The sequence below is a fragment of the Jaculus jaculus genome, chromosome 1, assembly GCF_020740685.1.
Source record: "Jaculus jaculus isolate mJacJac1 chromosome 1, mJacJac1.mat.Y.cur, whole genome shotgun sequence".
Taxonomy (NCBI): domain Eukaryota; kingdom Metazoa; phylum Chordata; class Mammalia; order Rodentia; family Dipodidae; genus Jaculus; species Jaculus jaculus.
The window spans coordinates 31,690,797-31,717,836 of record NC_059102.1 but is presented as its reverse complement, the minus strand read 5'-3'; the positions used below and the strand labels follow the sequence as shown (position 1 = coordinate 31,717,836).

The window sequence follows — 27,040 nt, the reverse complement described above, 5'->3', positions numbered from 1 at the left end:
ATTAGACACTGCTCATAGATTTGTAGCCAGGCACATTGGTATGCCCAGCTACTCAGCAGATTGAAGTAGGAAGATTGCTTGAGTCTAGAAGTTTGGGGGACCAGCGTGGCGACATAATGAGACTCCCATCTCAAAAATAAAAGTGCATAAGATAGAAATTCTAGTTGATAGAAAAATGTTCTATTAATTGCCACTTTTTTCTGAAGTAGTGTTTTGCTCTAGTCCAGGCTGACCTGGAATTTACTATGTAGTCTCAGGGTGGCCTTAAACTCACAGCTATCCTCCTACTTCTGCCTCCCAAGTGCTGGGATCAAAGGCATGTGCTACCACACCCAGCACCACTTTTTTTTTTTTTTTTTTTTTTTTTTTTAGCCTAAAAGCTAAAGTTTAAGAGCTATTGCCAACAGAAAACTAAGCACTTATGTTACCAAAGCTGTCATAGTTCTTTTGGAGTCAGGCATGGCGGCTCATGGTTGTTACTGCCAGAGTCGGGGGGCCAAGGCCAGAAGGTTGCCAGAGTCCGAGGCTAGTGTAGGCTGCACAGGGCACTTCAGGCCAGCCTGAGCTGCCATGTGAGGCCCGTATTAAAAGCAGACAAAAGACACGAGGAAGCACCCTTGCAATGACATTGTTCTGCGACTCAATTCTGTAAGATATTACCTCTGGGGGAGATGAAATGCAAGCACATGAGTTTCATGGGCAAAAGTAGGACTGGAGAGATGGTTTAGCAGGGAAGGCACTTGCCTGCCAAGCCTAAGGACTCATGTTCGACCCTCTAGGTCCCATGTAAGCCAGATGCACAGTGATGCAAGTGTGCAAGGTGACACATGTGTACAAGGGGGTGCACGTGTCTGGAGTTCAATTGTAGTGGCTAGATGCTGTCTCCCTCTCTCTCTCTCTCTCTCTCTCACACACACACACACACACACACACACACACACACACACACACACGGCAGTCTGGCCAGGCATGATGGTGCACACCTTTAATCCCAGCACTTGGGAGGCAGAAGTAGAAGGATCACCATGAGTTCAAGGCCATCCTGAGACTACATAGTGAATTCCAGGTCAGCCTGGGCTAGAGCGAGATCCTACCTCAAAAAAAAAAAAAAAGAGGGAGGGGCAGTCTGTTTGGCTTGCCTCACAAAAATATATAGTTATCTCAAAAATTTAAATTTAAGCTGGGTGTGGTGGTGCATACCTTTAATCCCAGTACTTGGGAGGCAGAGGTAGGAGGATCGCCATGAGTTCGAGGCCACCCTGAGACTACATAGTGAATTCCAGGTTAGTCTGGGCTAGAGTGAGACCTTACCTCAAAAAACCAAACAGTAAAAGTAAAAATTTAAATTTAATTAAATAATTACCTTGAAAAGCAAAGAATCCTTTTTTTTAATATGAACAGTCGTTTTGTAGCTTATCTTTTTTTAATTTTATTTATTTATTTATTTATTTATTTGAGAGTGACAGACACAGAGAGAAAGGCAGAGAGAGAGAGCAAGAGAGAATGGGCGTGCCAGGGCCTCCAGCCACTGCAAACGAACTCCAGGTGCGTGCACCCCCTTATGCATCTGGCTCACATGGGTCCTGGGGAATTGAGCCTCAAAATGGGGTCCTTAGGCTTCACAGGCAAGTGCTTAACCGCTAAGTCATCTCTCCAGCCCTAGCTTATCTTTTTTGATGTGTGTGTAAGCAAGAGAGAGGGCTGGACATGTGCGCCACAGTGCGTTCATAGAGGTCGGGGAACAGCTCAGAGTGTCACGCTTGCCTTCTATTCTGCTTGAGGCAGGGTTTCTTGTTCATATGCATCAGGCTGGTTGGCCTGGGAGCTTCTGCACCTCCCTTCTTCTTATGGGCACACTGGGACTATAGATGCCAACCCCAACCTCTGACTCCTTTTTTTTTCTTTTTTCAAGTTTTCTATGTTCTTCTTATTATTGTTGTTATGGACATACTTAGTATCATGCATTGCTACCATCCTATCACTTGTCCCTGCCTCCATTCCACTGGGGACCGTGGGATCGCGGGTTATGTGGCTTATGGGGATCTGAACTCAGTTATTTACGTGCGTACAACAAGCAGTTTATCCACCGAGGCACCTCCCTAACCCACTAACTCATCTCTTAAAACTATCTATGTTTTCTTACCAGAAGTAATCACACATGCCTGTAATTCTTGCACAGGAGGTACAGGCAAGAGGATCAGAAGTTCAAGGTCATCAGTGGTTACACAGTGTATTTGAGAATAGCCTAGGCTGTTCATGTTTTCTCAAGGAGAAACATCTGCCTGTACCTAGTCTTGATCTCAGCACAAAACAGTCAATATATATTTGGGTGGAAGAAAGAACTTTTTGGGTGATTGTTGAATATAGTGTTTAATATAAAAGTGTTTTGTGGGCTGGGGAGATGGCTCAGTGGTTAAAGGTTCTTGCTTGTGGAGCCTGATGGGTTCATTCAGTTGCCCGGGATCTATTTAAAACCAGATGCACAAAGTGGTGCATTCATCTGGAGTTTGTTTGCAGCAGCAACTCTCTCTAATGAGTACATTTACTTTAAAAAAAATGTTTTGTGATCAAGGTCAAGTACTTACCTATCTATTTCAAAAGGGGCGGGGGGAATTCCTCACTGTAATAACTGGGATAAGACATGATTATAACCTCAGAAATACCAGACAACATTTAAAATCTGAGTCCAGAGTAAACCTAGTAATGCATAGGGAAAGATTTTGGACAAATACAATTCAGTCCAGAAAGTTATATAGATTGGAAGGAAGCTGGGCCTGGGGACACAGACCTCATCCCCAGCCCTTGGGAGGCAGAAGCAGGAGAATCGGGTTCAAGGTCATCTTTGGCAACATACTGAGCTTGAGGCGAATCTAGACTACATAAGAACCTATCTCAAAATGCCTCCTACCCCCAAAAATGTTCAAGGGATTTAGGCAAATTTGTACTTTGTCAGTCATACAGTAAATATTTGCATGCCTGTGTGGTAAGCAGTATCTGTCATTTTAGTATATTTCAGGAACTTTCCTATCATGAAAAATGTTGACATCCTTGCAAGCAGCCAGTAAGTACTTGCCCCAAATCTCCATTGATAAAATCATGAAATATGATCACCTACATAAATTAGTTTTTCTAATGAAAATCTCTGATTTTACAACATAGAGCTTTTTATGAGGTAAATAAAATTAAACCACTCAATTTTCAAATATTTCCTTTTTTAAATTTTAGGACATTTTATTTTATTTTTAATTTTTCTATTCATTTGAGAGAGATAGAGAGAAAATGAGAATGGGCATGCCAGGGCCACTAACCACTGTAAGTGAACTCTAGATGCATGTGCCACCTTGTGCATCTGGCTATACATGGGTACTGAGGGATTGAACTTGGGTTCTTGGGCTTCACAGGCCAGTGCCTTAACCCCTAGGCTATTTATCCAGCCCTCAAATATTTCTTTTAATTCTATAGGAATAATTCTTTGAAATATTGCCTTGAAAGACATTTTCAGGACTGGCGATGTAGCTCTGTAGTGTTACATAGTGTGAGAGAGACTGTGCTTCAGTGTGACCATCAGATATATACACACACATACAAAAAAATATGAATTTGAATTTTATTTTCCTTTTTTTTTTTTTTTTTTTTGAGGTAGGGTTTCACTCTAGCTCAGGCTGACCTGGAATTCACTATGGAGTCTCAGGGTGGCCTCGAACTCACGGCAATCCTCCTACCTCTGCCTCCCCAGTGCTGGGATTAAAGGTGTGCACCACCACGCCCGGCTATTATTTTCCATTCTTTAAAGTAATTTCAGCAACATAAAATAAATTGAAGGATGGGAAGGTGGGATCAAACTTTGCTTCAGTATTAGGAGATAGGTATTCATAGCAAATACATGGAAGTCTGGGACAATTTGACAGGCTCCCTCCAGGCAGCAGTGCGGTGCCCCAGAAAGGTGGCCCATCAGCTAATGTCCACCCTGAGGCCTACAGGGCTGCATGTGACTGAGGATAACTGTTAAGATGGCCTGACACAAAGGCTCAGAGGTTAAGGCATTTGCCTGTGAAGCCAAAGGACCCAGGTTCAGTTCCCCTGGACCTACAAGGTAGCGCATATGTCTGGAGTTTGTTTACAGTGGCTGAAGGCCTTGGTGTACCCATTCTCACTCTTTTTCTATATGCCTCTTCTTCTCTCTCTCTCAAATAAATAAATAAATTTAAAAGCATATGATATTATTATTATTATTATTGTAACTCAGGAGCACCAATTATGTGGTTCTGGTACTTGAACTTTGTTGATGATGTCGTGTTAGAAGGTTGGTTATATGCAGACCCTAGCTGTTTTAACTTGAAGTTGCCTCATCTACTGTGTCCAAGACTGTTCAGCCACTAATGGAAAAGGCTTCTCTTTGATTTTTGTTTCTGTCTTCTGCGGAGGGGGGGAACGCTTTTGAAGGGGTGCTAGGGATCAAATTCAGGGCCGTGTGCTTCTCGTGAGCTTCTTCACAGTGACAAAAGACCCCTAGAGTGTAGTCCCCTCCCCACCTTCAGAGTTGCTCCAGGTGCCAGAGAGCAGCAGCAAGCCCACTCCCTAAAACCTATCCTTAACCCCACAGCCCTGCATTAGTAGATGAATTCAGAGTTCTGGCCATCATATGGTCTGATGGGAGGCAGTATCTGTATTAACGAGAATCCCATCTTCCATCCCAGTAAACCTCACGTCAGCTAAGGCCTCACTGGGAATGGGTGGCTGTCATGGAGGAACTTTCCCGTGATGCAGATTTGCACAGTCACTGACTGGTCAGCCTTTGGAATTTTTGGAAGTAGTAAAACTTTTGGTTAAAAAAAGGGGCTTTTGTCTCTTAGAATAGCAACAGTTATCATTTAAACCCAGTGATTTCTATATACAGCAAGTGCTTCTATATAGATACACTCACACATTGTTTATATAGGGCTATTTTAAGATTTGTGTCACATTTTTTTCTGGTTATTTTATGGTGGGAAAATTCAATTGGAAAAAATGTACTTCACCCTGGTAGGGATGGTCAGGTTAAATAAGTGCATAAAAAAAACCATGAAGTTTGTTATTTTATTTTTACTTTAGTTTTAAGTAGTGCAGAAATCATGAGACGCAACCTCCCGAAATGAGCGTGAATTGTATTGCCTCTCCTCCAGCAAGCTTGGCTACTGTGATCGATCACCGTGGCAGTCAGTAGATCTGCAAGGTGCATGTAAGCATTCGTCTGTGCACTCATTACAAAAACGTGTGAGACAAATCAATTTATGGGTTTGAGTTATGTGGCTTGTAATTCAGGGTTCGTTTTTCTCATGGTTTTTCCAGCTATTGAAGAGGAAATGGGTAAGGAAAGGAGTGAGCTACTTAACAGGAATAACGTGGTCTGGAAGCCCAAGCATCCCAGAGCTCAGATGTGACTGGTCAGGGCAAGCTTGCGGTAGGACACTGTGTGAGAGCGTGGCATCCTGCCCTTGCTGACCCCTTTGCCTTCTTACCTGTTCTGTGCAGAGGGTGGGCATCAAGCAAGTTGTTTTAGGAGAAGGATTGGGAACAAGAGTCTTCCAGTCTAGCAGGGAATAGGAACATCAATGTAAGACAGAATGCCTTAGGAGAAATCCTGTGATGCTCTGGACACTGAGAAGTGTGAAGAATGTTTCTGCCTTTGGAGACAAGGAAAAGCTTCCTGATATACATAATACTTTAATAGCGTTGTAAACTAAAAGTAATCTTAAAAAATGATTAGAGGGCTGGAGAGATGGCTTAGCGGTTAAGGAGTTTGCCTGTGATTCAGTTCCCCAGTGCCCACGTAAGCATGTGGCACAAGGTAGCACATGTGTCTGGAGTTCATTTGCATTGGCTAGAGGCCTTGGTGCATCCAGTCTCTCTCTTTCTATGTGCCCCCACCTCTGTCTCTCAAATAAATAAATGCTTATATTAAGAAATTATGAGAAGGCTGGAGAGATGGCTTAGCGGTTAAGCACTTGCCTGTGAAGCCTAAGGACCCCGGTTTGAGGCTCCATTCCCCAGGTCCCACGTTAGCCAGATGCACAAGGGGGCGCACGCGTCTGGAGTTTGTTTGCAGTGGCTGGAAGCCCTGGCGTGCCCATTCTCTCTCTCTCTTTCTCACTCTCTCTCTCTCTCTCTCTCTCTGCCTCTTTTACTCTCGATCTCTCTCATATAAATAAATAAACAAAAAAATTTAAAAAAAAAGAAATGATGAGAAAGTCTCAGGATCTGAAAGGCAGACACACAGTGGCATATGTCTGTAATCTCAGCACTTGGGAGGTGGGGGCAGGTGGATCAGGTGTTCAAGGCCAGCTTTGACTACAGGAGACACTGTCTTAAGAAAAAGAAAAAATAAGAAAGGCACAGGATGGGAAGGATGCATGCTTAGACTAATAAGAAGAGGGGTCCTGGGGCTGGAGAGATGGCTTAGCGGTTAAGCACTTGCCTGTGAAGCCTGAGGACCCCAGTTCGAGGCTCGGTTCCCCAGGACCCATGTTAGCCAGATGCACAAGGGGGTGCACGCATCTGGAGTTTATTTGCAGTGGCTGGAGGCCCTGGCGTGCCCATTCTCTCTCTCTCTCTCTGTCTGTCTGCCTCTTTCTCTCTCTGTTGCTCTCAAATAAATAAATTAATTAATTAAATAAAATAAAATAAATAAATAAAATAAAACAAGAAGAGGGGTCCTGACATGACAGTCAGGTCATCTGACTGGCTGAGCTATGAAAGCCTAAGAGAAGCACAGAGGCGGGAGGGTGGCAGGCTGGCATGGCGGGGACTTGGGTTTAATGGCTTTAAAGCCCACGCTTAGAAGTGCTCTCAAGGCGCTGTTGGGTTCCGCCCTGCCAGTCCCCCCGGCCTCAGCGGCAAAGAGACAGGGCAGTCAGTAGCCAGCCACTGACTAGGAACTAAATACATGTGAATAACGGCACCCTGTGACTACGCTGTGGTTCTTAACAGTACCCCTTTATAGGAGCAGAGAAGAGGCTGCTGTGTAGGCCGAGGGGCCCTACAAAGATGAATGAGGAGTTAGTGATCGTAACGGGTTGGTGGGTGAGGAGGAGGTGGCAGCCCAGGAGCCAAATGATGGCCTTTCTCGTTAGGTACAGTGAAACGGCCCTGACCGCTCACATTGCTCCTCACATGGCATAGCTTATCTCCCAGCATCTCCCCTCACTTTGCCTCTAGAAAGCCAGAGACCCAGGCCAAGCACAGTGTTCCAGGCACAGCTTCATAAAGCAGGAATGGCTGGCTTCTCCGGTGCTGATGTTGTATCCTGCCCAGCTGGCGCCACCCTGCATCATCAGCAAAGAGAGGAGACGTGGGCGGGGAGAAGATTCTGGTGCTACAGAGGGAGCCGTCTCTGTATCCCCATGGGAGCCTGAAGTCTGTGCCTCCTAGTCTGGCGCTCGCGGCTGCCCTTCCCTGCGTCCCCAGCCTCCTGCCTCCCTGCCGTGCGGACCTGACCGTCAGCCTCGCCTGGCAGTCATGCTGCAGCTGTCTGTGGAGTTTCACCAGTCTGCGTCTCAGTCACTTCATGTATTCATTCATTCATTCGTCAGTCAAACAGAAATGCAGAGGAGGGAGAGCATGGGTGAGACTCCAGGAATGAAGTGTGATGTCCACAAAGACAAGTCAGACTGTCCCCCTGGCCTGTGCCTCTGCTTACTGACTGAGGCGGCCTGCCTCCCTGGTAGATGTCGCAGCAAGGGCTGGAGTAGCGTCACATGGGACAGAGACCTTGGGGGTGTCGCCTAAACTCAGACTCTTCATCCATGGCCAGCCTTATCTTGAGCAGATTTGATCACCAAAATTTTCTCTCTCAATCTTTTGGCTGCACCGATCCATCCATCCTTCCTTTCTTCCCTTTCTTCGTTTTCTTTTACTTTCTGTCTCTTTTTTCTTTTTTTTTTTTAATTTTGTTTATTTTTATTTATTTATTTGAGAGTGACAGAGAAAGCAAGAGGCAAAGAGAGAAAGAGAGAGTGAGAGAGAGAAGGAGGGAGAGAGAATGGGCACACCAGGGCCTCCAGCCGCTGCAAACGAACTCCAGACGCGTGCGCCCCCTTGTGCATCTGGCTAACGTGGGTCCTGGGGAACGGAGCCTCGAACCGGGGTCCTTAGGCTTCACAGGCAAGCGCTTAAGTGCTAAGCCATCTCTCCAGCTCTTCTTTCTTTTTCTTTTCTTTCTTTTTTTTTTTTTTTTTTTTTTTTGTGGCAGACACTTTATGAAGGCTGAACCTGGAACTCACCCCGTATCCCAAGCTGGCCTCATCCTCACAGAGATCCTCCTACCTCAGCCTCCTGAGTGCTGGCACTAAAGGCTTGTGCCACCACGCCCAGCTCCCCCTGCGCTCTGCTGCTTGAAACAGTTTCACAACACTGCTGTGTTTATTCTCTCCACACTACACTGACCACTCCTTAGGCTGCTTTCTGGTTATATTTCCACTTCCCCTGAGGAAACTGTGTCAGGTTTGGACTGAGCACCAGCTGTTTTCGCTGCCCACTCCCCAGGGAAGCTTACGGGGTGCTGCTGGCTGTACTACCACCCACCCCCAGCCGACTCACGGTTGTTAGTGCAGGCCCACACTTCTGTCCATCTGGCTTGAATCCTGGACTTGTGCACCTCACTTCCTGTTTGCCATTTCTCATTTCCAGACGTATATCCCCTGCCGTCAATTCTGTCCTTTCCAGTGCCGGGCCAGAGAATTCTTGTCTCTCTTCTGCCTCCCTTCCAACCATCAGCCAGTCCCAAAGGCTTTGTCTAAAATATGTCTCCAGGGCTGGAGAGATGGCTTAGTGGTTAAGACATTTATCTGTGAAGCCTAAGGACCAAGATTTGAATTCCCAGAACCCATGTACGCCAGATGCACAAGGTGGCGCATGTATCTGAAGTTCATTTGCAATGGCTGGAAGGCCCTGGCATGTCCATTTTCTCTCTCTGTCTCTCTAACAAATAATTTATTTTATTTTACTTTATTTATTTCTTCATTAGAGACAGAAAGAGTGAGTGAGAATGGGTACACCAGGGCCTCTAGCCACTGCAAACGAACTCCAGACACATGTGCCACCATATGCATCTGTCTTATGTGGGACCTGGAGAATTGAACTGGGGTCCTTAGGCTTTGTAGGCATGTGCCTTAACCACTAAGCCATCGCTCCAACCCTCTCTAACAAATAAATAAAATATTAAAATATGTCTCCAGATGCCAGCCTAGGTAAACATATTCTCCCTTTCCCTTCAAACAAAGGAAGGAGGGGGGGGAGGACAATATAAACAAGACGCACAGAGACAAAGATGGGCCAGTTGTGAGTGTGTGGACATTAAGAATGTGCACAAGCGTGTCTCTGGCATCCAAGCCCACCCCGGCTTCTGCTCTTACCACCATCCCGTCTGGGGGCCACACAGCCATCCGCTCACCTGAGTGAGAACGAAAGCTTCCTCCTCTCTGGCCTGCCTCTCACCTCCTTCCTGCTGCAGACTTCTCAACTGAGCAGTCGGGTGACCTCTCAAACCATCACACAGGTCATGTCCCTTTCCTGTTCACAACCTCCCAGTCCAAGAGTGAAAGCTGAAGTCTTTATCATGGTGTATCAGTTACTTTGTCACTGCTGTCACCAAAAACACCTGACAAGAAGCATCTTATATGAGGAAGGGTTTATCCTGGCTAACAGATTGAGTGTGTGTTCCATCACTCTCCCTTTTTTGTTTTTGTTTTTGTTTTGTTTTGTTTCTGAGGTGGGGTCTCACTCTGGCCCAGGCTGACCTGGAATTCATTGTGTAGTCTCAGGGTGGCCTCGAACAAACCTGGGCTGACCGGCTTTGCAATCAAGTGCCTTTAACCTTTAACCATCTCTCCAGCCCCTTTTCGTCCATCTCACGTAGTATGGGATCCCAGCCTGTGGGGTGGAGCCACCCGTATTCACGGGGGGTCTTCCCTGATCATTTGAGCAACCGCACGGACAGGCCCACAGGGGCACTCAAGATGGTTTTTGTTCCAGTCAAGTTGCTCATGAAGACGAGCCGTCACACGTGATTTCATGATCTGCACCACCACCACCCTCCACAAACTCTGCCTCTTTCATGCTTTCCCTCTACTGGTTCTGTTCCAGCCACACTGGTCTTGTCTCTTTTTCTCCCTCTCATTAAGTGGCCCCTTCTTATATCTCCTACTGTTCCTCGCTGCAAACATTGTCCCCCAGCCCACATCTGCTTACTAGATCCCTGCATATCCTTTGGCTTTGTTCAGATGTCACCTTGCAGGCAGGAAGGCCTCTCCCCAGTTGCCCTGGGTCAGATACGGTCCCAGCCCTGCCTTCCTGCTCCCCATGGCTCACGGAACAGAATACGGCAGTTCTGTTTCCCTTACTACCTGCCTTCCTGCGGGCGTGGTCCTTGGGAGCCAGAGCTTGGTTTTGTTCCCTGGGTGATGAACCTGGCACATAGTAAGCATTCAGTAAATATGTATTGAATGACTAAATATCAACAATCCTTGATATGTACATAGCAGAATATCTTATGGCTTAAAAATGATGTTTCTATGCATATCTCATGTGATCAATTTGTTTATTCGTAAATCAGACGAAATCTAACTCTAATAGCATATAAAGTGTGTTGACTTCCTTAACTACTAAGAAGCAAGTTGGTTCTCTTGAGAGAGCTCAGCCACAGCTATTGAAATATATCTTTCAAGCCAGGCATGGGTGGCGCTCACCTTTAATCCAAGCACTTTGGAGGCAGAGGTAGCAGGATTCCTGTGAGTTTGAGGCCAGCCCGAGACTGCACAGTGAGTTTTAAGTCAGCCTGGGCTAGAGTGAGACCCTGCCTCCAAACAATAACAATAACAAATAATATTTGCCTTGCATGGACTGGGGAGACAGCTTAGTGGTTAAAGGTGCTTGCTTGCCACGTCTGCTGGCCTGGATCCACTTCCCTAGCACCCATTTAATGCCAGATGCACAAAGTGATGCAGGGGTCTGGTGTTTGTTTGCAGCGGCAAGAAGTCCTGGCACACCCATACTCACACACACACTCTCTCTCCCCTCTCTCAAATCAATAACTATTTACAAATACCAATCTTGCATCTCATTGTAAAAGTTCTATAGAACCAGAGCCGTGACAGGGCATTTATTGCTTTCATCGTTAGTTCTGGAGAACTGCTTCTTGAGAACTTTATTGATTTCTAGTTATTGAATTATTATTACAATTCTGCTAGTAAACTGGAATCCATTGAACACAAAGGCCTATTAAGAATTTCACGTGCCCTGTCTGGCGAGTGAGGGGCAGGGAGACAGCACGCGAGGAGGCCCTGTGTCCCGTGCCTACGGAGCGCCCCCTGGAATTGTGTGGCACAGCCGTGATGGTGGCGGAAAATGTGGGCATGCGTCTCTTCATTGGCTCTTCTGTGGTTTGGGCTGCACTTTAGGACTCCACAGGCGCCCTTTGCCTTGCACTCGGATCATCAGGTCTTTTTGACTACTGTATGGCATTTTTTTTATTATTACCACAGCTGTGCAGCTGATCCTAATCTGGTCCTACCTCAGTCGCCCCCTGGCTCTCCTCCCCAGCTGTTCCGTGCGGTGCATTTCACATTGTCGCCAGCAGTGTCGTTTCAGAGCAGAGGCGTCTGCATCTTCATTGTGTGGTGACATATACCTGTCAGCGTAATCACTGTCACGTTAGTGATTGGTATTTGTGGATTATCAAAATACAAATGGAAGCTGAGCATAGTGGCATGCACCTTTTAATGCCAGCACTCAGGAGGCAGAGGCAGGAGAATCACTGTGCCATGAGTTCAGGGCCTCCCTGAGAGTACATAAAGAATTCTAGCCTGGGCTGCTAAAGAGAGACCTTACCTCCAAAATTTAAAAACAAACAAACAACAACAAAAAAAAAAACAAAACACTAGAGCTGGAGAGATGGCTTAGCAGTTAAGTGCTTGCCTGTGAAGCCTAGGGACCCCGGCTTGAGGCTCAATTCCCCAGGACCCATGTTAGCCAGATGCACAAGGGGGCACATGTATCTGGAGTTTGTTTGCAGTGGCTGAAAGCCCTGGCGTGCCCATTCTCTCTCTATCTCTCTCTCTGCCTCTTTCTGTGTCTGTTGCTCTCAAATAAATAACTAAAAATAATAAAGTTTTAAAAATTTATTTATTAAAAAATAAAATACGAATGGCGTCTGTCACTAAATTTGACCCCAGCATTGTGCAAATGTGGTAACCCGCTGCTCTTTCAGGATGGCTCACCTGTCCACAGAGAGAATGCAAATTAGGACCTCTGAATGGTGGGGCAGTAGAGACAGAAGGCTGACCCAGTTCCACTTTGTGTAAAAGGGAGTCACCAGGTCCAGTTCACAAGGAAGACCTGGTTCCTGATAGTCCATCTCTACAGGGTCCTTCCTTGAGCACCTAACAGTTAGGGGACCACCTAGCTGATTTATAGTAAGGTCTTGTAATTCTTTTTCTAGAGAGAGTGAGAGCAGAATAGAGACACAGAATGAGAATTGGCGTGCCAGGGCCTAAGCCACTGAAATTGAACTCCAGAGGCTTGTGCCACCTAGTGGGCATATGCTACCTCACTTTATGTGGGACCTGGAGAGAGATCAAACCTGGGTCCTTAGGCTTCGCAGGCAAGTGCCTTAACTGCTAAGGCATCTCTCCAGCCCATATCTTATAATTCTGAACAAGTGGAGATGCAGACCTAGAGCCCATACTCTGAGAAGGGCCTGACTCATTCTCTTGGACCTGGCTTCATGGTCCAATTTTCCTACATTTCTGACTAGGAAGGGAGATATAGGAGGTATTAATACAGGATAGGACAGTTCAACGTAACTAGAGTGCTGTAAAACCTCTCCTAGTTAGCCAACAAAAACTCTCTCCAAATCCTTCTGTCAACCATTGATGCTTTGGGTTTTTTGTTGTTTTGTTTTCTTAATTTTTGAGGTAGGATCTCGCTCTAGCCCAAGCTGACCTAGAATTCACTATGTAATCTCAGGCTGGCCTTGAACTCATGGCGATCCTCTCACCTCTGCCTCCCGAGTGCCAGGATTAAAGGCGTGCGCTACCATGCCCAGCTCCTGCTTTGCTTTTTAATTTATGGTTTTGCTTTGTTTGAGATAAGGGTCTCATGTAGCCTAGGCTGGAACTCACTGTGTACTCGAAGATAACCTTGATCCTCCTGCCTCTACCTCCCAAGTGCTGAGGGTTTGTAAGTGTGTGCCACCATGCTTAGTTTATCAATCTTTTATTTGTCTCAGAGTTGCTCTTCTGGGGCTGGGGAGCTGGCTTGGTCAATAAACCGCTTGCTGTGCACGGATGAGAACATGAGTTCAGATTCCAAACACACACATACAGGCAGGCACAGCGGCATGTGCCTGTCTTCCCAGCGCTGGGGACGGGGAGGTAAGAGGGAGCCCGAGGGCTTTCTGGCTAGCTAGCCTAGCCAATCAGTAAGCCTCAGGTTTGTGAGAGACACTATCTCAATAAGGTAGAGAGAACTCAGAAAGACACCCGATGTTGACCTGTATCCTCCACATGCACGTGCACACATATGTGCCCACACACATACAATACACACAGATGCCACGCACAAAAGGTTGCCTCTTGAGCTGGACATGGTGGTGCACACCTTTAATCCCAGCACTCCAGGAGGCAGAGGTAGGAGGACCACACCGTGAGTTCGAGGCCACCCTGAGACTACATAGTAGATTTCAGGTCAGCCTGGGTTAGAGCGAGACCCTACTTCAAAAAACAAACACCCAAACATCCAAAATATTGGGAGCTAGAGACTTGGCTCAGTGGTTAAGTGCTTGCCTCCAGAGCCTAACAACCCAGGTTCAATTCCCCAGTACCCAAGTAAGCCAGATACACAAGGTGGCACATGCGTCTGGAGTTCATTTGCAGTGGAGGCCTTGGTGTGCCCATTCTCATTCTCTCCCGCACCCCTCTCTCTCATACACATACGCTGTCCCTCTCTGTATGCAAATAAATAATAAAAGAAAGGTCCTGTTTAAGCCAAGACAGGAAGGTTGCTATGAGTTTGAGGCCAGCCTGAGCTACAGAGTGAGACTGTCTCAAAAAAAAAAAAGAAAAGAAAAAAGGAAAAAACACTAGGTAAGGAAAATAAAAAGACCCTGTTTGGTTCACCTTTTAAAATTGTTTGCATTTTTCTTGTGATTGATTCCTGGGTAAGGCCTAAACACTCAGGCCCCTGTGGTGAATGGTTATTGGATGCAGCTGCTTGGATTATTGGTCTCCAAAAGCCTGGGTAGGGCAGATTTTTTTTTTTAATTGCTACATGCATGGGTGCATGCATGCATGTGTGTCCATGTGGAGATGAAGGGACAACTCTGGGTACCTGTCCTCGCTGTCCACCCTATTTGAGGCTGGATATCTTATTCACTGCTGCACTGGCCGGGCTAGGTGGTCCATGTGCTTCGGGGATTCTCTTGTTTCCATCCCTCCCCACTCCTGCCCCCTCTCACCCTGCCTTCCCACTAGCTGGAAAGGGGCTACTGTATTCTGCTTTTATGGTGTGCAGGGAATCTGAACCCTTTCCACTGAGCCATCTCCCCAGCCCCAGATTTTTTTTTTTTTTTTAACTGCACACCAGGAAGTAGTTTCAGCAAACAATACTTCTCACCAGGAATTCCAAGTCTAAGAGAATGTGTCTGGGGCCAATGCAAAAGCTTCAGAGTTAGAGGCAAGGGTGTGAACAGCTATATAAGGGGCGGTGAGGAGAACTCAGCAATTTCCTAAGAAGCCTGGTTCACACGAATGGTTTCTCCTGGAGTGAGGCCCTTTCCCAACGTGTGCCTCTCCGGGCTGGTATTCCAGGTATGTCCATCTGCATGTAAACGAATTGCTCCAAGACAATCTGATTATGCGGTAGTTACTTTGGTGAGAATAGCGCCTCGGCGGAATGGAAACTTCATTTTGAGTCTAATATTAGACCTTGCTTTGGAAAATTCCTTTTAAATGATCACAAGCTGGGAATAGCAAAAGAATTTAACTTTCGACAGACAGCATTCACCAAGAATTTTTAACTGCTTATGTTGGGTTCTTGGGAAGGCAGATGTGAGAAACCTACCGGAAGGAATTGACTAGGTCCGCACTTGACTTGACCTGCTGGCAAAGTTTGTATCTGTGGCTGATAAGTTTCCCTCCTTGCCTCTTTTGCTCAAAATATTTTCATTCTTTGAGCATGAGTATGCTAGGGATGAAAATGGTTAGGGTGCCTAATTGTCTAACAATCTGAACTTCTAGAACTGCAAACACTGTCACCCATACAGGGGCCTGGGGCAAGTGGAAGCTTAGACCGCTTCATGCAGGCAGGCCTGGCGGACCTACAAATCCAGAGTCTTTTTCTTCTAAGTCAGTCCTGGGTACTTGATGGGCCTGGTCTGCAGAGAAGTTCTGTAGTGATTGTGTCTGCATGAACTCACCCAATTTCAAGTGTTATCTAGCCTTGCTTAATACCCCATCCCACTCCTGTGCCTTGTCACTTATAAAGTAATATAAACATTAACTGATTATGAAGTTTCCAGGCCTTGCTTAAGTGCCTTAACCGCTGAGCCATCTCTCCAGCCCTGTGTATTTTACTCTATAAACGCACTGTAGAATCTGAAATCACCCCCATGGACTTTAGTTCTTTGTCCCATTCACATACAAAGTCAGAAATGTGCTTTACAGAAGAGCATGGACTCAAAACAGGTATATTGTAGATCCCTTTAATTGGGGAAACCCATGTTGATGTTGAAGGGGTGTATTTTTTTTTTTTTTTTTTTTTTGAGATAGTGTCTCACTGTAGCCCAGACTGACCTGGAATTCACTATATAGTCTCAGGGAGGCCTCGGACTCACAGTGATCCTCCTATCTCTGCCCAGCTTCCATTATTTGTTTTGTTTCTGCTTTTCCAAGGTAAGGTTTCACTCTAGCTCAGCCTGACCTAGAATTCACTATGTAATCTCAAGCTGGCCTCAAACTCACAGCAATCCTCCTGCCTCTGCCTCCCAAGTGCTGGCATTAAAGGTGTGTGCCGCCACACCCGGCTCTATTTTACTGTTTTTAAAAATAGTTTTATTAAGCCGGGCGTGGCGGTACACACCTTTAATCTCAGCACTTGGGAGGAAGAGGTAAGAGGATCGCTGTGAGTTCAAGGCTACCCTGAGACTCCATAGTGATTTCCAGGTCAGCCTGGGCTACAGTGAGACCCTACCTCAAAAAACCAAAAAGAAAAAATTATTTATTTATTTGCAAGCAGAGAGAAAAAAGAGAAATAGAGAATGGTGCTGAGGAGATGGCTCAGCAGTTAAGGTACTTGCCTGCAAAGTCTAACAACTCAGGTTTGATTTCCCAGTATCCATATAAACCCAAGTGTACAAAGTGGCCCATGCACCTGAAGTTAATTTGCAGTGGCTGGAAGGCCTGGCATGCCCATTCTTTCTGTCTGTCTCTCTTCTCTCTGTCTTTCTCTACTTGCAAATAATAAATAACTAATATCTTTTTTAAAAAAGGAAAGAATAGGCACACCAGACCTCCAACCACTGCAAGCGAGCTCCAAGTACATGCGCCGTGTTGTGCATCTGGCTTTACACGGGTCAGCTGAGTTGTTAGGCTTTGCAGGGAAGTGTCTTAACTTCTGAGCCATTTCTTCAGCCCGTGTACTTTTACTATTTTAAAAGATTTTTCTGAAATTGAAGTATATCTTTAATGTCTGTGTTTGTCTAATATAGTTTTATTTTTCCTTCCAGTTAAGCTAGCAATAAATTGATGATGCCTTTAGACTGGGGAAATGTGTTCATACAACATGAATTGCCCCTGATTGATACCCAGTGGATCATGGGCACTCTCTTCTGGATGCCAGCGTTCCCTCTGTCCTTCCCACCAACCCTGGGGTGGGATGGGGACAGTCACCATGATGAGGGGATTGGAAATCAGAAATGTTCCGTTTGCTCTAGTCATCAGCTGGTAATGCCAGTGGGTGCCAAGACAGTTGAACTTATGAGTTCATCCCTTGCTAAAGCCATAGGTCCTTTTAATTCACTGAATTTTACATATCTTTTAAGCTCTCAAAAAATTATTGAAAATCTTTGAACTTTTATTTATATAGGTTATGTCTTTTAATATTTTAGTGCTATTTGAGTTAAAGCTGTGAAATTTAAGATATATTTACCTGTTCATTTTAAAGCACAATAATAACTCCCATGTATGCTAACATAAATAACATTTAGTTAAATATGACCATATTTTCCAGAACAAAAATTAGGAGAGATGGGAAGTAATGGGCAAGGATTATAATCAGAACACATTATGTAGCCAGACATGGTGGTGCACCTTTAATCCCAGCACTCGGAAGGCAAAGGTAGGAAGATCAACATGAGTTCAAGGCCAGCCTGAGAATACATAGTGGATTCCAGGTCAGTCTAACCCAAACTGACCTGGAATTAAATGTATGAAAGCTATTAATAAAAACATTTTTAAAAGTCAGGCATAGTGGCATACTTCTTTAATCCCAGCATATAGGAGGCAGAGGTAGGAGGATGGCCATGAGTTTGAGGCCACCTTGAGACTGCATAGTGAATTCCAGGTCAGCCTGAGCTAAAAGGATACCCTACCTCAAAAAAAAAAAAAGTTTAAAAACTAGGAAAGAATGTTGACTTTTTGGTAGTCTCTCTTATCCAGCTGAGTGGAAAGCACCTGGATTCTCATACCTGTTTGGTTGGTTGGTTGGTTGGTTGGTTGGTTTTTCAAGGTAGGGTCTCACTTTAGCTCAGGCTGACATGGAATTCTCTATGTAGTCTTAGGGTGGCCTCGAACTCACAGTGATCCTCCTACCTCTGCCTCCTGAGTGCTGGGATTAAAGCCATGCACCACCACACCCAGCCTGTTTTGTTTGTTTTTTTAATGAGAGAGAGAGAGAGTGTGTGAGAGTGTGTGTGTGTGTGTGTGTGTGAAAGAGAGAGAGAGAGAGAGAATTGGCTCACCAGGGCCTCCAGCCACTGTAACTGAACTCCAGGCTCATGTGCCACCTTGTGAACATGTATAACCTTTTGCACGCGTCACCTTGTGCATCTGGCACTTATGTGGGATCTGGGGCATCAAACATGAGACCTTAGGCATTGCAGGCAAGCACCTTAACCACTAAGCCATCTCTCCAGATGATCTTTTATTTCCTTAAAATACATGATGAACATCTGGCCTCACACAGATAAGTATTTGGGAAAGAGAGACATTTTACTAGCCTCTGTTTCTAGTTGTGGGTATTCACTGATACTTGATTCTTCACCAGCGCTCCATGCGTGCACTGTAGAATCTGAAATGCTGCCGTGGACTTGGGTGCTCTGTCCCCTTCACATACAAGGTCTGAACCCTTCTTTGCAGAAGAATTCTGAGTGCTCTAGGCAGACTCTTCTCTCAGAACTGTAGGACAAGGAGGTCAGTTGCCTCTGTCTCCTCCCTGGCAGGTGGGCTAGACCAGGTGACTTAGAGGAGACCTGAGTGGCGCTCCTGGAGATCATTCACATCATGCGAAGTGACTGAGCTGTCACAGACCTAGGACACTAGGGAGAAGGGACAACCAAAGGCATTGTGATATTCAGGATTGGGTAACAAGCAGAAAGAGGATGTTTTTGGAAAAAAATAGTGAAGCCCAAGTACATTATCTGGAGTTTAATGGTAATGTATCAATGTCATTTTCACTTGACAAATACTTCTTGCTAAGACATGGTTTAACAGTGGGAAAACTGGGCAAAGAATCAATAGAAATGCTATGCTGCATTTTAAAAATTTTTTAATATAAAATTATTTCTTCAATTTTACTTATTTATTTGAGAGACAGAGGCGTGCACACATATGCGCACACACACACATACAGAGAGAGAGGGACAGAGAATGGGCCTCTAGCCACTGTAAATGAACTCCAGACACATGTAGTACCTTGTCTATCTGGCTTACATGGGTACTGGGGAATCAAACCTGGGTCCTTACACTTTACAGGCAAGCACCTTAACTGCCATCTCTCCAGCCCTGTTTCTTGTTTTATCGTTTTTTAAAAAAATATTTTTTTTTATTTATTTGTTTGAGAAAGAGAGAGAGAGAGGCAGATAGAAAGAATGGGTGTGCCAGGGCCTCCAGCCACTGCAAATGAATTCCAGATGCATATGCCACCTTGTGCATCTGGCTTACGTGGGTCCTGAGGAATTGAACCTGAGTCCTTTGGCTTTGCAGGCAAGTGTTTGAACACTCTCCAGCCCTGTTTCTTTCTTTTTTATTTTTATTTTTGAGAGAGAGAAAGAGGCAGAGGGAGGAAGGGAGAAAGAGAAAAAGAGAGAAAGACTAGGCACACCAGGACCTTCAGTCTGCTGTGAATGAACTCCACATGGGTGCGCCCTCTTGTGCGCATGTGCAACACTGTGTGCTTGTGCCAGAGTGTACCTGGCTACATGGGACCTGGAGATTTGAACATGAGTCGTTAGGCTTCACAGGCAAGCGCCTTAACCACTAACCCATCTCTCTAGCCCTTGCTTCTTGTTTTTAAGACAAAGATTCACTCTGTAGCCCAGGCTGGCTCAGAACTCACCATGTAGACCATGCTAGTCTTAAAGTGATAGCAGTCCACCTACCTCAGTCTCCCAGGTGCTGGGATTATAAGCAAGAGCCCCTCCACCTGCTTGGTTTAAAATTGTGTGTTTGTAAGGGCTGGAGAGATGGCTTAGTGGTTAAGCGCTTGCCTGTGAAGCCTGAGGACCCCGGTTCGAGGCTCCATTCCCCAGGACCCATGTTAGCCAGATGCACAAGGGGGCGCACGCATCTGGAGTTCGTTTGCAGTGGCTGGAGGCCCTAGCATGCCCATTCTCTCTCTCTCTCTCTCTCTCTCTCTCTCTCTCTCTCTCTCTGTGCTTTTCTCTCTCCATCTGTCGTTCTCAAATAAAAATAAACAAAATTTTAAAAAATTGTGTTTGTGTGTTATGCATGTATGTGTATTTTGTTTGTATGTCTGTGGGCACGTGTGTGTGCAAGTACATGTGCATGTGTGCATATGTGTGTGTGCCAGAGTAAAACCTTGGGTGTCATCCTCAGGTCCACCATCTGCTTTTTTTTTTTTATTTCTTAGAAAGTGACAGAGAGAAGGAGGCAGAGAGAGAGAAAAAGAGAGAGAGAGAATGGGCACACCAGGGCTTCCAGCCACTGCAAACGAACTCCAGACGCATGCGCCCCCTTGTGCATCTGGCTAATGTGGATCCTGGAGAATCGAGCCTCGAACCGGGGTCCTTAGGCTTCATAGGCAAGCGCTTAACTGCTAAGCCATCTCTCCAGCCTTCATTTGCTTCTTTTTATGTACATAGGTTATGCACGCATGTATGAGTGTCTGTGTGTTCATATGTGTGTAGTCACATGTGTGTACAGGCACATGTGTACATGTGTGTGCACATATGTGGAGGCCTGAGGACAATCACGAGTGTCATCCTCAGGTACACACCTACCTCCTTTGAGACAGAGTCTGTCAGTGGCCTGGATCTCAGTGATTAGGCCATACTGGCTAGCAAGCTCCAGAAATCTATCTCCCCAGTGCTGGCATTACGGCGTGTGCCTCCACTGCTGGAATTGACATGGTTTCTGGGGTCAAATGCAGGTCCTGTGTTTACATGGCAACCCACTTTACCAACCAAGCTCCTTCCCCAGCCCCACCCCATGTGGCTTTTAATGTTTCTTTTTTACAAATCCATTGTTCTGTCCTGCATTTTTGATCATTTACCCATGCACGGTCTTGTAGCATCATTTCCATAGTCCATTGAAAAATACTGGTCACCAAACTATGTAGCTGTTTAAACATGGCACGTGTCTTTGATCCCAGCACTTGGGAGGCCAATGTCGGAGGCTCACTTCAAACATAGGTTTTAATAATTTGGTACCAAATTTTGCTATAAAAAAATTGCTTCTGTGGCATAGCACAATGGTAGAGTATTTGCCTCGCATACATCAGCACCAAAGGAAAGAAAAGCTTGATGCTATGTGTACACAAACCATGGAATCCAGAAAAGGGCTTCCTAAATGTTGCCGCTCTCTTCTCTTTAAAGGTAAATCTCACCTGGCCATCGTGCAGCGAGTGAACAATGAGGGCGAAGGAGATCCATTTTATGAAGTTCTGGGAATTGTCACCTTAGAAGATGTGATTGAAGAAATCATCAAATCTGAGATCTTAGATGAAACAGACTTATACAGTGAGTAACCGTGTCAGAGTGCCATTTCCACACACCTTTGCTTTTTCTGTCTCTTCACTTGTGGGTCACCTGACACGTCTCCTGTAGGGTGGGCAGCTCTGCTTACATTAACGGTGCCATGGTGTGGATAGGCAGCAGGAACCCTGTGGGCAAAGGCGAGAGGAGTAGGCTGTGACAGCAAGCGCAGCGTTCACTTGAACAGCCAGCTCTGCCCACAAGCGGGGCATCCTGCCCTTGCTCTTCTCTTCCCCTCTCTTCCCTCCCCTCCCTCTGTCTTTTCTTCCCTCCCTCCCTTCCTTTCGTCTCTCTCTCTCTCTCTCTCTCTCTCTCTTCCTCTCGTGTAACGTGGTTTGTGTATGTGGTGTATGCATGTGTATGTGCCTGTGTGCTCACCTGCAGTGGGGTGTACTTCCCCTTGGAGGCTAGTGGGGAAGGTTGCGTGTCCCCTTTTATCACTCTACCACTCGTTCTTACTTGAGCCAGAGTCTCTTATTGATCCCAGAGCTGGCCAGGTTACCCACGCCCCAGGCCTGATGAGCTCTGGCAGTTCTCCAGTCCGGACTCCCCACAGGGCTGGAGTTACAGACATGTGGGTCCACACTTAGCTGTTTATATGGGTCCAAGGGACCAAACTCAATCAGGCCTCCGCAGGCCCTCATGTTTGCATAGGGAGTGTTGTTAACCACTGAGCCATCTCTCCAACCTTCTTCTTATTTTTTAAAAATTTTTTTAAAATTTATTTATAAGCAGAGTGAGATAGAAGAGAGACAAAGAGAATGGCTAGGGCTTCCAGCCCTTGCAGACTAACCCAAGATGCATGTACCACTTTGCGCATCTGGCTTTACATTCGCACAGGGGAATCGAACTGGGGTCATCAGGCAAGCACCCTAACTGCTGAGCCATCTCTCCAGCCTTTCTTTTCTTTCTTTCTTTGGTTTTTCGAGGTAGGACCTCACTCTAGCCCAGGATAACCTGGAATTCACTATGTAGTCTCAGGGCTGGCCTTGAATTTGAACTCGAGCTCACAGCAATCCTACATGTACCACCACTCCTGGCTGGCCCTTCTTTTTTTGAGACAGGGTCTCATGTATCTCAGACTGTCTCAAACTTGCTGTGTAGCTAAGGCTGACTTGAACTGCTGATCTTCCTGCCTCCACCTCCTAGGTGCTGGGATTATAGGCTCCAGGGTGTGCAGCTGGAAGGAGCATGTGGGCTTTTGGCTTGGAAACACAGCTGGAAGGGAAAGTTGAACCCCCACCCCCAGTTCACTTAGGACAGAGATTACCTTGCTTAAGGCAGAGTGATTTTTTAATTTTTTTGTATTTATCTGAATGTATTTGTGTGTGTGTGTATGTGTGTGTGTGCACGCGCACACCAGAGCCTCTGGCTGCTGCAAACAATCCAGACACTTGGACCACATTTTGTGTCTAGCTTTATGTGAGTGGCTTGAGAATTGAACCCAAGCCCGCAGGCTTTGCAGGCAAGTGCCTTTAACTATGGAGCCATTGTCCCAGTCCCCACCAGGGTGATTTTATTCAGTCTTTCTCCAGAGGAAAATGCCTCATTTTAAAGGGAATAAGTTTTCTAGCACCAATAAGGAAACAAAAATTATAACTAATAATTATCTTTGAAAAATGGGCCCTAAAGCCAGGCATGGTGGCACATGCTTTTAATCCCAGCACTCAGGAGGCAGAGATAGGAGGATTGCCATGAGTTGGAGGCCACCCTGAGACTACACAGTGAATTCCAGGTCAGCCTGAGCTAGAATGAGACCCTACCTTGAAAACCAAAAAAAAAGTGGGGGGAGTCTTTGTTTTCCTCACATTTATATGGCATTGTGTGCGGGTGCATGTGCTTGAGCTCATGGTGTGTACACTTGGGCACTTGTATATCCTGTTGGGACAACCCATGTGTTCCTGTGACCCCCCATGAGTTTGCCTGTGGTGGCTGGAGGGAAGCATCAGATGTCTTCCTCCTTGACAAGAGTCTGTTACTGATTCTGGAGCCCAGTGACTCTCCCAGAAGACTGGGGTACAGATGTGTATGACCACACCCAGTTGTTTACATAGGTCCTGGAGATTCAAACTTGGGCAGTCAGGCACCCTCAGGCCGTCATGCTTGTACAGAAATTGCACATAACCACTGAGCCATCTCTCCAGCAATTATATAGCATTCTTTTTTTTTTTTGAGGTAGGGTCTCACTCTAACCCAGGCTGACCTGGAATTCACTGTGGAGTCTCAGGATGGCCTCGAACTCACGGTGATCCTCCTACCTCTGCCTCCCCAGTGCTGGGATTAAAGGCGTGCGCCACCATGCCCGGCCCTTATATAGCATTCTTAAAGGCATTTGTTCCCGTGTCTGATTTATGCTTCTGACACTTGGAGGGTGGGCAGGGGTTCTATAGTGGGGGTACCGCTCTTTGGGTGTTCACATTCTCTTCATCCTTTTCCTCACACATAGTATCATTTATATCTCTGTATATTTCTGTTTTTCTAGCAATAGCACTTGTCATGGGAAAGACAGTTTAAATGTTTAGGCGATTTTACATACTTCATACTTCAGGATTTTTTTTTTGTTGAGACGTGTGTGGTATGCACGCGTGAGTGTGTGTGTGCCTGCATGCGTGTGTGTGTGTGTGTGTGTGTGCGCGCACGCGCGCGCAGTTTCATGCACCTGTACATATACAGAGAGGCAAGAGGAAAACTTTGGATACCTTCTATTGCTCATCTGTGTGTATTTTCTTGAGATAGAATCTCTCCCTCAACCTGGAACTGCTGTTTCTGTCTTTTGGTGGAGGCCCAATGGTTCTCTGCCTCCCGCAGGGCCAAGGTTACAGATGTGTCCACACCCAGCTTTGAAAAGGAAACTACTTATAAACAGGGAGAGATGGGAGACGGCCTCTTGCCGCTGCAAACGAACTCTTTCATGTGGGTCCCGGGGAACTGAACTTGGGCCAGTCCAGCTTCAGTAGCCAGCACCTTTAACCACTGAGCTATCTCCTCAGCCCCCACACCCAGCTTTTATATGTAAGTGAAGGGGAACTGAACCTGGGTGGTCTCGGGTCCTCACAATGAAGCTGCAAGTGCCCTGTTCCACCGAGCCATCTCCCCGCCCATGCTTTGGTTTTAAAGGAATGTTAACTAAACTCTTTTCAACCTTGAGGAGACTGATTTCATAAAGAAGCATTGCCTAACCCCGGCTGCCTGTAGGAAATGCTTAGCTTGTGATTTCAGGTGTGTTCTTAATCTGGGCAGGAGATCAGCAATGATGACAGCCATTTGCCACTAGGAAAATATTTTTAACTTTTGTATTGATTACGTAGTATGATTTTCAAAACCATTAAAATAGAAGATAAGTATATGGTGCAATTGCATTTTTTCCCTACAAAAATTGTAGTAATCAGTTTGTTTTACCCTAGGCAGGAAATGGTAAGTCAGTCTCTTGATTCTTGGGGAAAGAGAAAGCAATTGTGACCTTGTTTATTTTTTCCTTTTTAAAAGTATTTTTGTTTGTTTACAAGGAGAGAGAGTGAGAATGGGTCAAGGCCATTAGCCATTGCAAATGAACTCTAGATGCATGCACCACTTTGTGAATCCAGTTTTACATGTGTACTGGGGCATTTAACTCTGGTCTTTAGGCTTTTACAGGCAAGAGCCTTAACCACTGGGCTATCTCTCCTGCTCATGACCTTGTTTATAATTTGCTTCCCTCCCAAATGCAGTGATTATAGGTGTATACCACTTTGTTTAACAGTGTCTTGACTTTAAGTCAAGTCTTTTTTTGTTTGTTTGTTTTCTTTTAATCATTACTTTGACTAGAAACATAGTTGAAAAATGAGCAAGGGGCCAGGCATGGTGGCACCCCCATGAGTTCAAGGCCACCCTGAGACTAGTGGACTCCTGGTCAGCCTGTGCTAAAACAAGACACTACCTCGAAAAACAAAAAAAGATAAATAAATAAAAATGAGCAAGGGATTCTTTCTAGACCATGAGTTGGCAAATCACAGCCCATGAGTGTCTGCCCCTGGTTTCATATGGCTTCAAAGCCAAGAATGGCTTTTCATATTTTTAAATGACTAGAAAAAAAGAAAGAAAAAAAGAAAGGAAGAAAGAAAAGGGGAAGGGGAAAGGAGGGAAGGAAAGAAGAAAAAGTCAACAGGCCAGGTGTGGAGGTGCACTCCTTTAATCCCAGCACCAGGGAGGCAGAGGTAGGAGGATGACTGTGAGTTTGAGGCCACCCTGAATTCCAGATCAGCCTGGGCTAGAACGAGACCCTACCTCAAAGAAAAAAAAACAAAGCCAGGAGTGGTGGCGCACGCCTTTAATCCCAGCACTCAGGAGGCAGAGGTAGGAGGATCGCCATGAGTTCGAGGCCATCCTGATACTCCATAGTGAATTCCAGGTCAGCCTCGGCTGGAGTGAGACCCTACCTCAAAAAACCAAAAACAACCCAAACAAACAAACAAATCCCAACAGAATCCTTTCTGACTTAGAGAAATTAAATGATAATGCAAATTTCCATTTCCATAAATAAAGCTTTGGAGTATATTTAAGCACAACTGCTTTCGCTGAAGAGCAGTGTGGATTCTGTGGAAAAAAAAAAAAAAAGCCACATCCACACATCCAAAACTATTTGCCTCTTCATCTTTCCCGGAGGTTCGCTGGCCTCTTCTAGGTCACCTTCTGCAGCCTGCCTGACCTTGAGCTTCGCAGAGGCTGTCTGTGGCGGAGATGCAGCCGAGCGTGTGCCAGTTGTATCTGGTGCACGCTTGCTTCTGCAGCTGCCCTGCTGATGTGCTCACTTGCTCTCAGCTGAGGCAGAGCCTCTGAAAGGCTGCAGCAAACTCCCTTGCCTGTAGCCTTTGGTGGTCTTCAGTGGAGTGCGGTGACTAAGTTGTGCGGGCTTGAGGCCACACTGGCTGCTTCTGTACCTTCTGGAAGGGGCCCCGCCCCACCCGCCAATCATGCCTCCTAGAGGCTAAACACCCTTCACAAAGCCTGATCAGGTTCCCAGCTGTGGCTTACAGAGGACCCAAAGGTGGCCGTGCTTTTCATATCCATTGGATGAGACCCCCACCCCGTCTTCTTTGGCCTGTGGCATTTGTAGGCAATGCTTGCCCCAGGAGAGAGCCTAGGGTTTTGAAACAGTGTCTTGTTTTTTTCCATCCATAAATTAAGAGTCCTGATGGGTTTTTTTTTTTGTTGTTGTTGTTGTTGTTTTCTCATTCTCCCCTCAGCCGATAACAGAACGAAAAAGAAAGTGGCCCACCGTGAAAGAAAGCAAGATTTTTCTGCCTTTAAGCAGACAGACAGCGAGATGAAGGTTAAAATATCACCCCAGCTTCTCCTGGCCATGCACCGTTTCCTAGCAACAGGCAAGTGCGCTTATCGCTGTTGGAGATCACTGTTGGCCCTTCTCACCGCCACCGACTGGAGGGTTGGGGGGGGAAGGCTGGGAACTGGGGTAACAAGTAATGCCACTTTTGTGTTTTGTTTTGTTTTTTTGTTTTGTTTTGTTTTTGTTTTCTCTTTAAATTTTCTCCTCTCCTGTGTTCAGTGTCGGCATGAACCCTGAGACATTTACCAGGGGTGGACCAGTAACTTAAAATTGGTCAGAAAGGTAAGGATGAATGTTAGTGCCACACTGCATGTATACAGTAGGCCAGGTCATCTCCTTCCAGCTAAGCCCGTGGGAGAGCCGGCTGGCGGTACAAACCAGCCACCACCTCGCTTGATTGGACAGTTGAGTAATTCTCTCTTCAGCTTGCCTTGGAAGAACACTTTGGACACCAGTGGTAACGCAGGTGCTGTGAT

The 27,040-nt window shown here is 45.9% G+C and overlaps 1 protein-coding gene across 4 annotated transcripts in view; it reads left to right on the top strand.

The window, feature by feature from the left end:
* The window catches only part of Cnnm2 (cyclin and CBS domain divalent metal cation transport mediator 2), a 188,536-nt gene that overhangs the window by 138,065 nt on the left and 23,431 nt on the right, over window positions 1-27,040 (top strand). For 2 of the 4 annotated variants that reach the window (XR_006636324.1, XR_006636325.1), the window contains exons 2-4: window positions 21,083-21,226; window positions 26,464-26,601; window positions 26,784-26,846. Coding sequence is in view for 2 of the 4 variants with exons in the window: in XM_004659389.2 (XP_004659446.1) it covers window positions 21,083-21,226; window positions 26,464-26,601 (282 nt within the window). In the remaining 2 variants the exon portion in view is untranslated. The remainder of the gene's footprint in view (window positions 1-21,082; window positions 21,227-26,463; window positions 26,602-26,783; window positions 26,847-27,040) is intronic. The other 2 variants (XM_004659389.2, XM_004659388.3) reach the window with 1 other exon arrangement.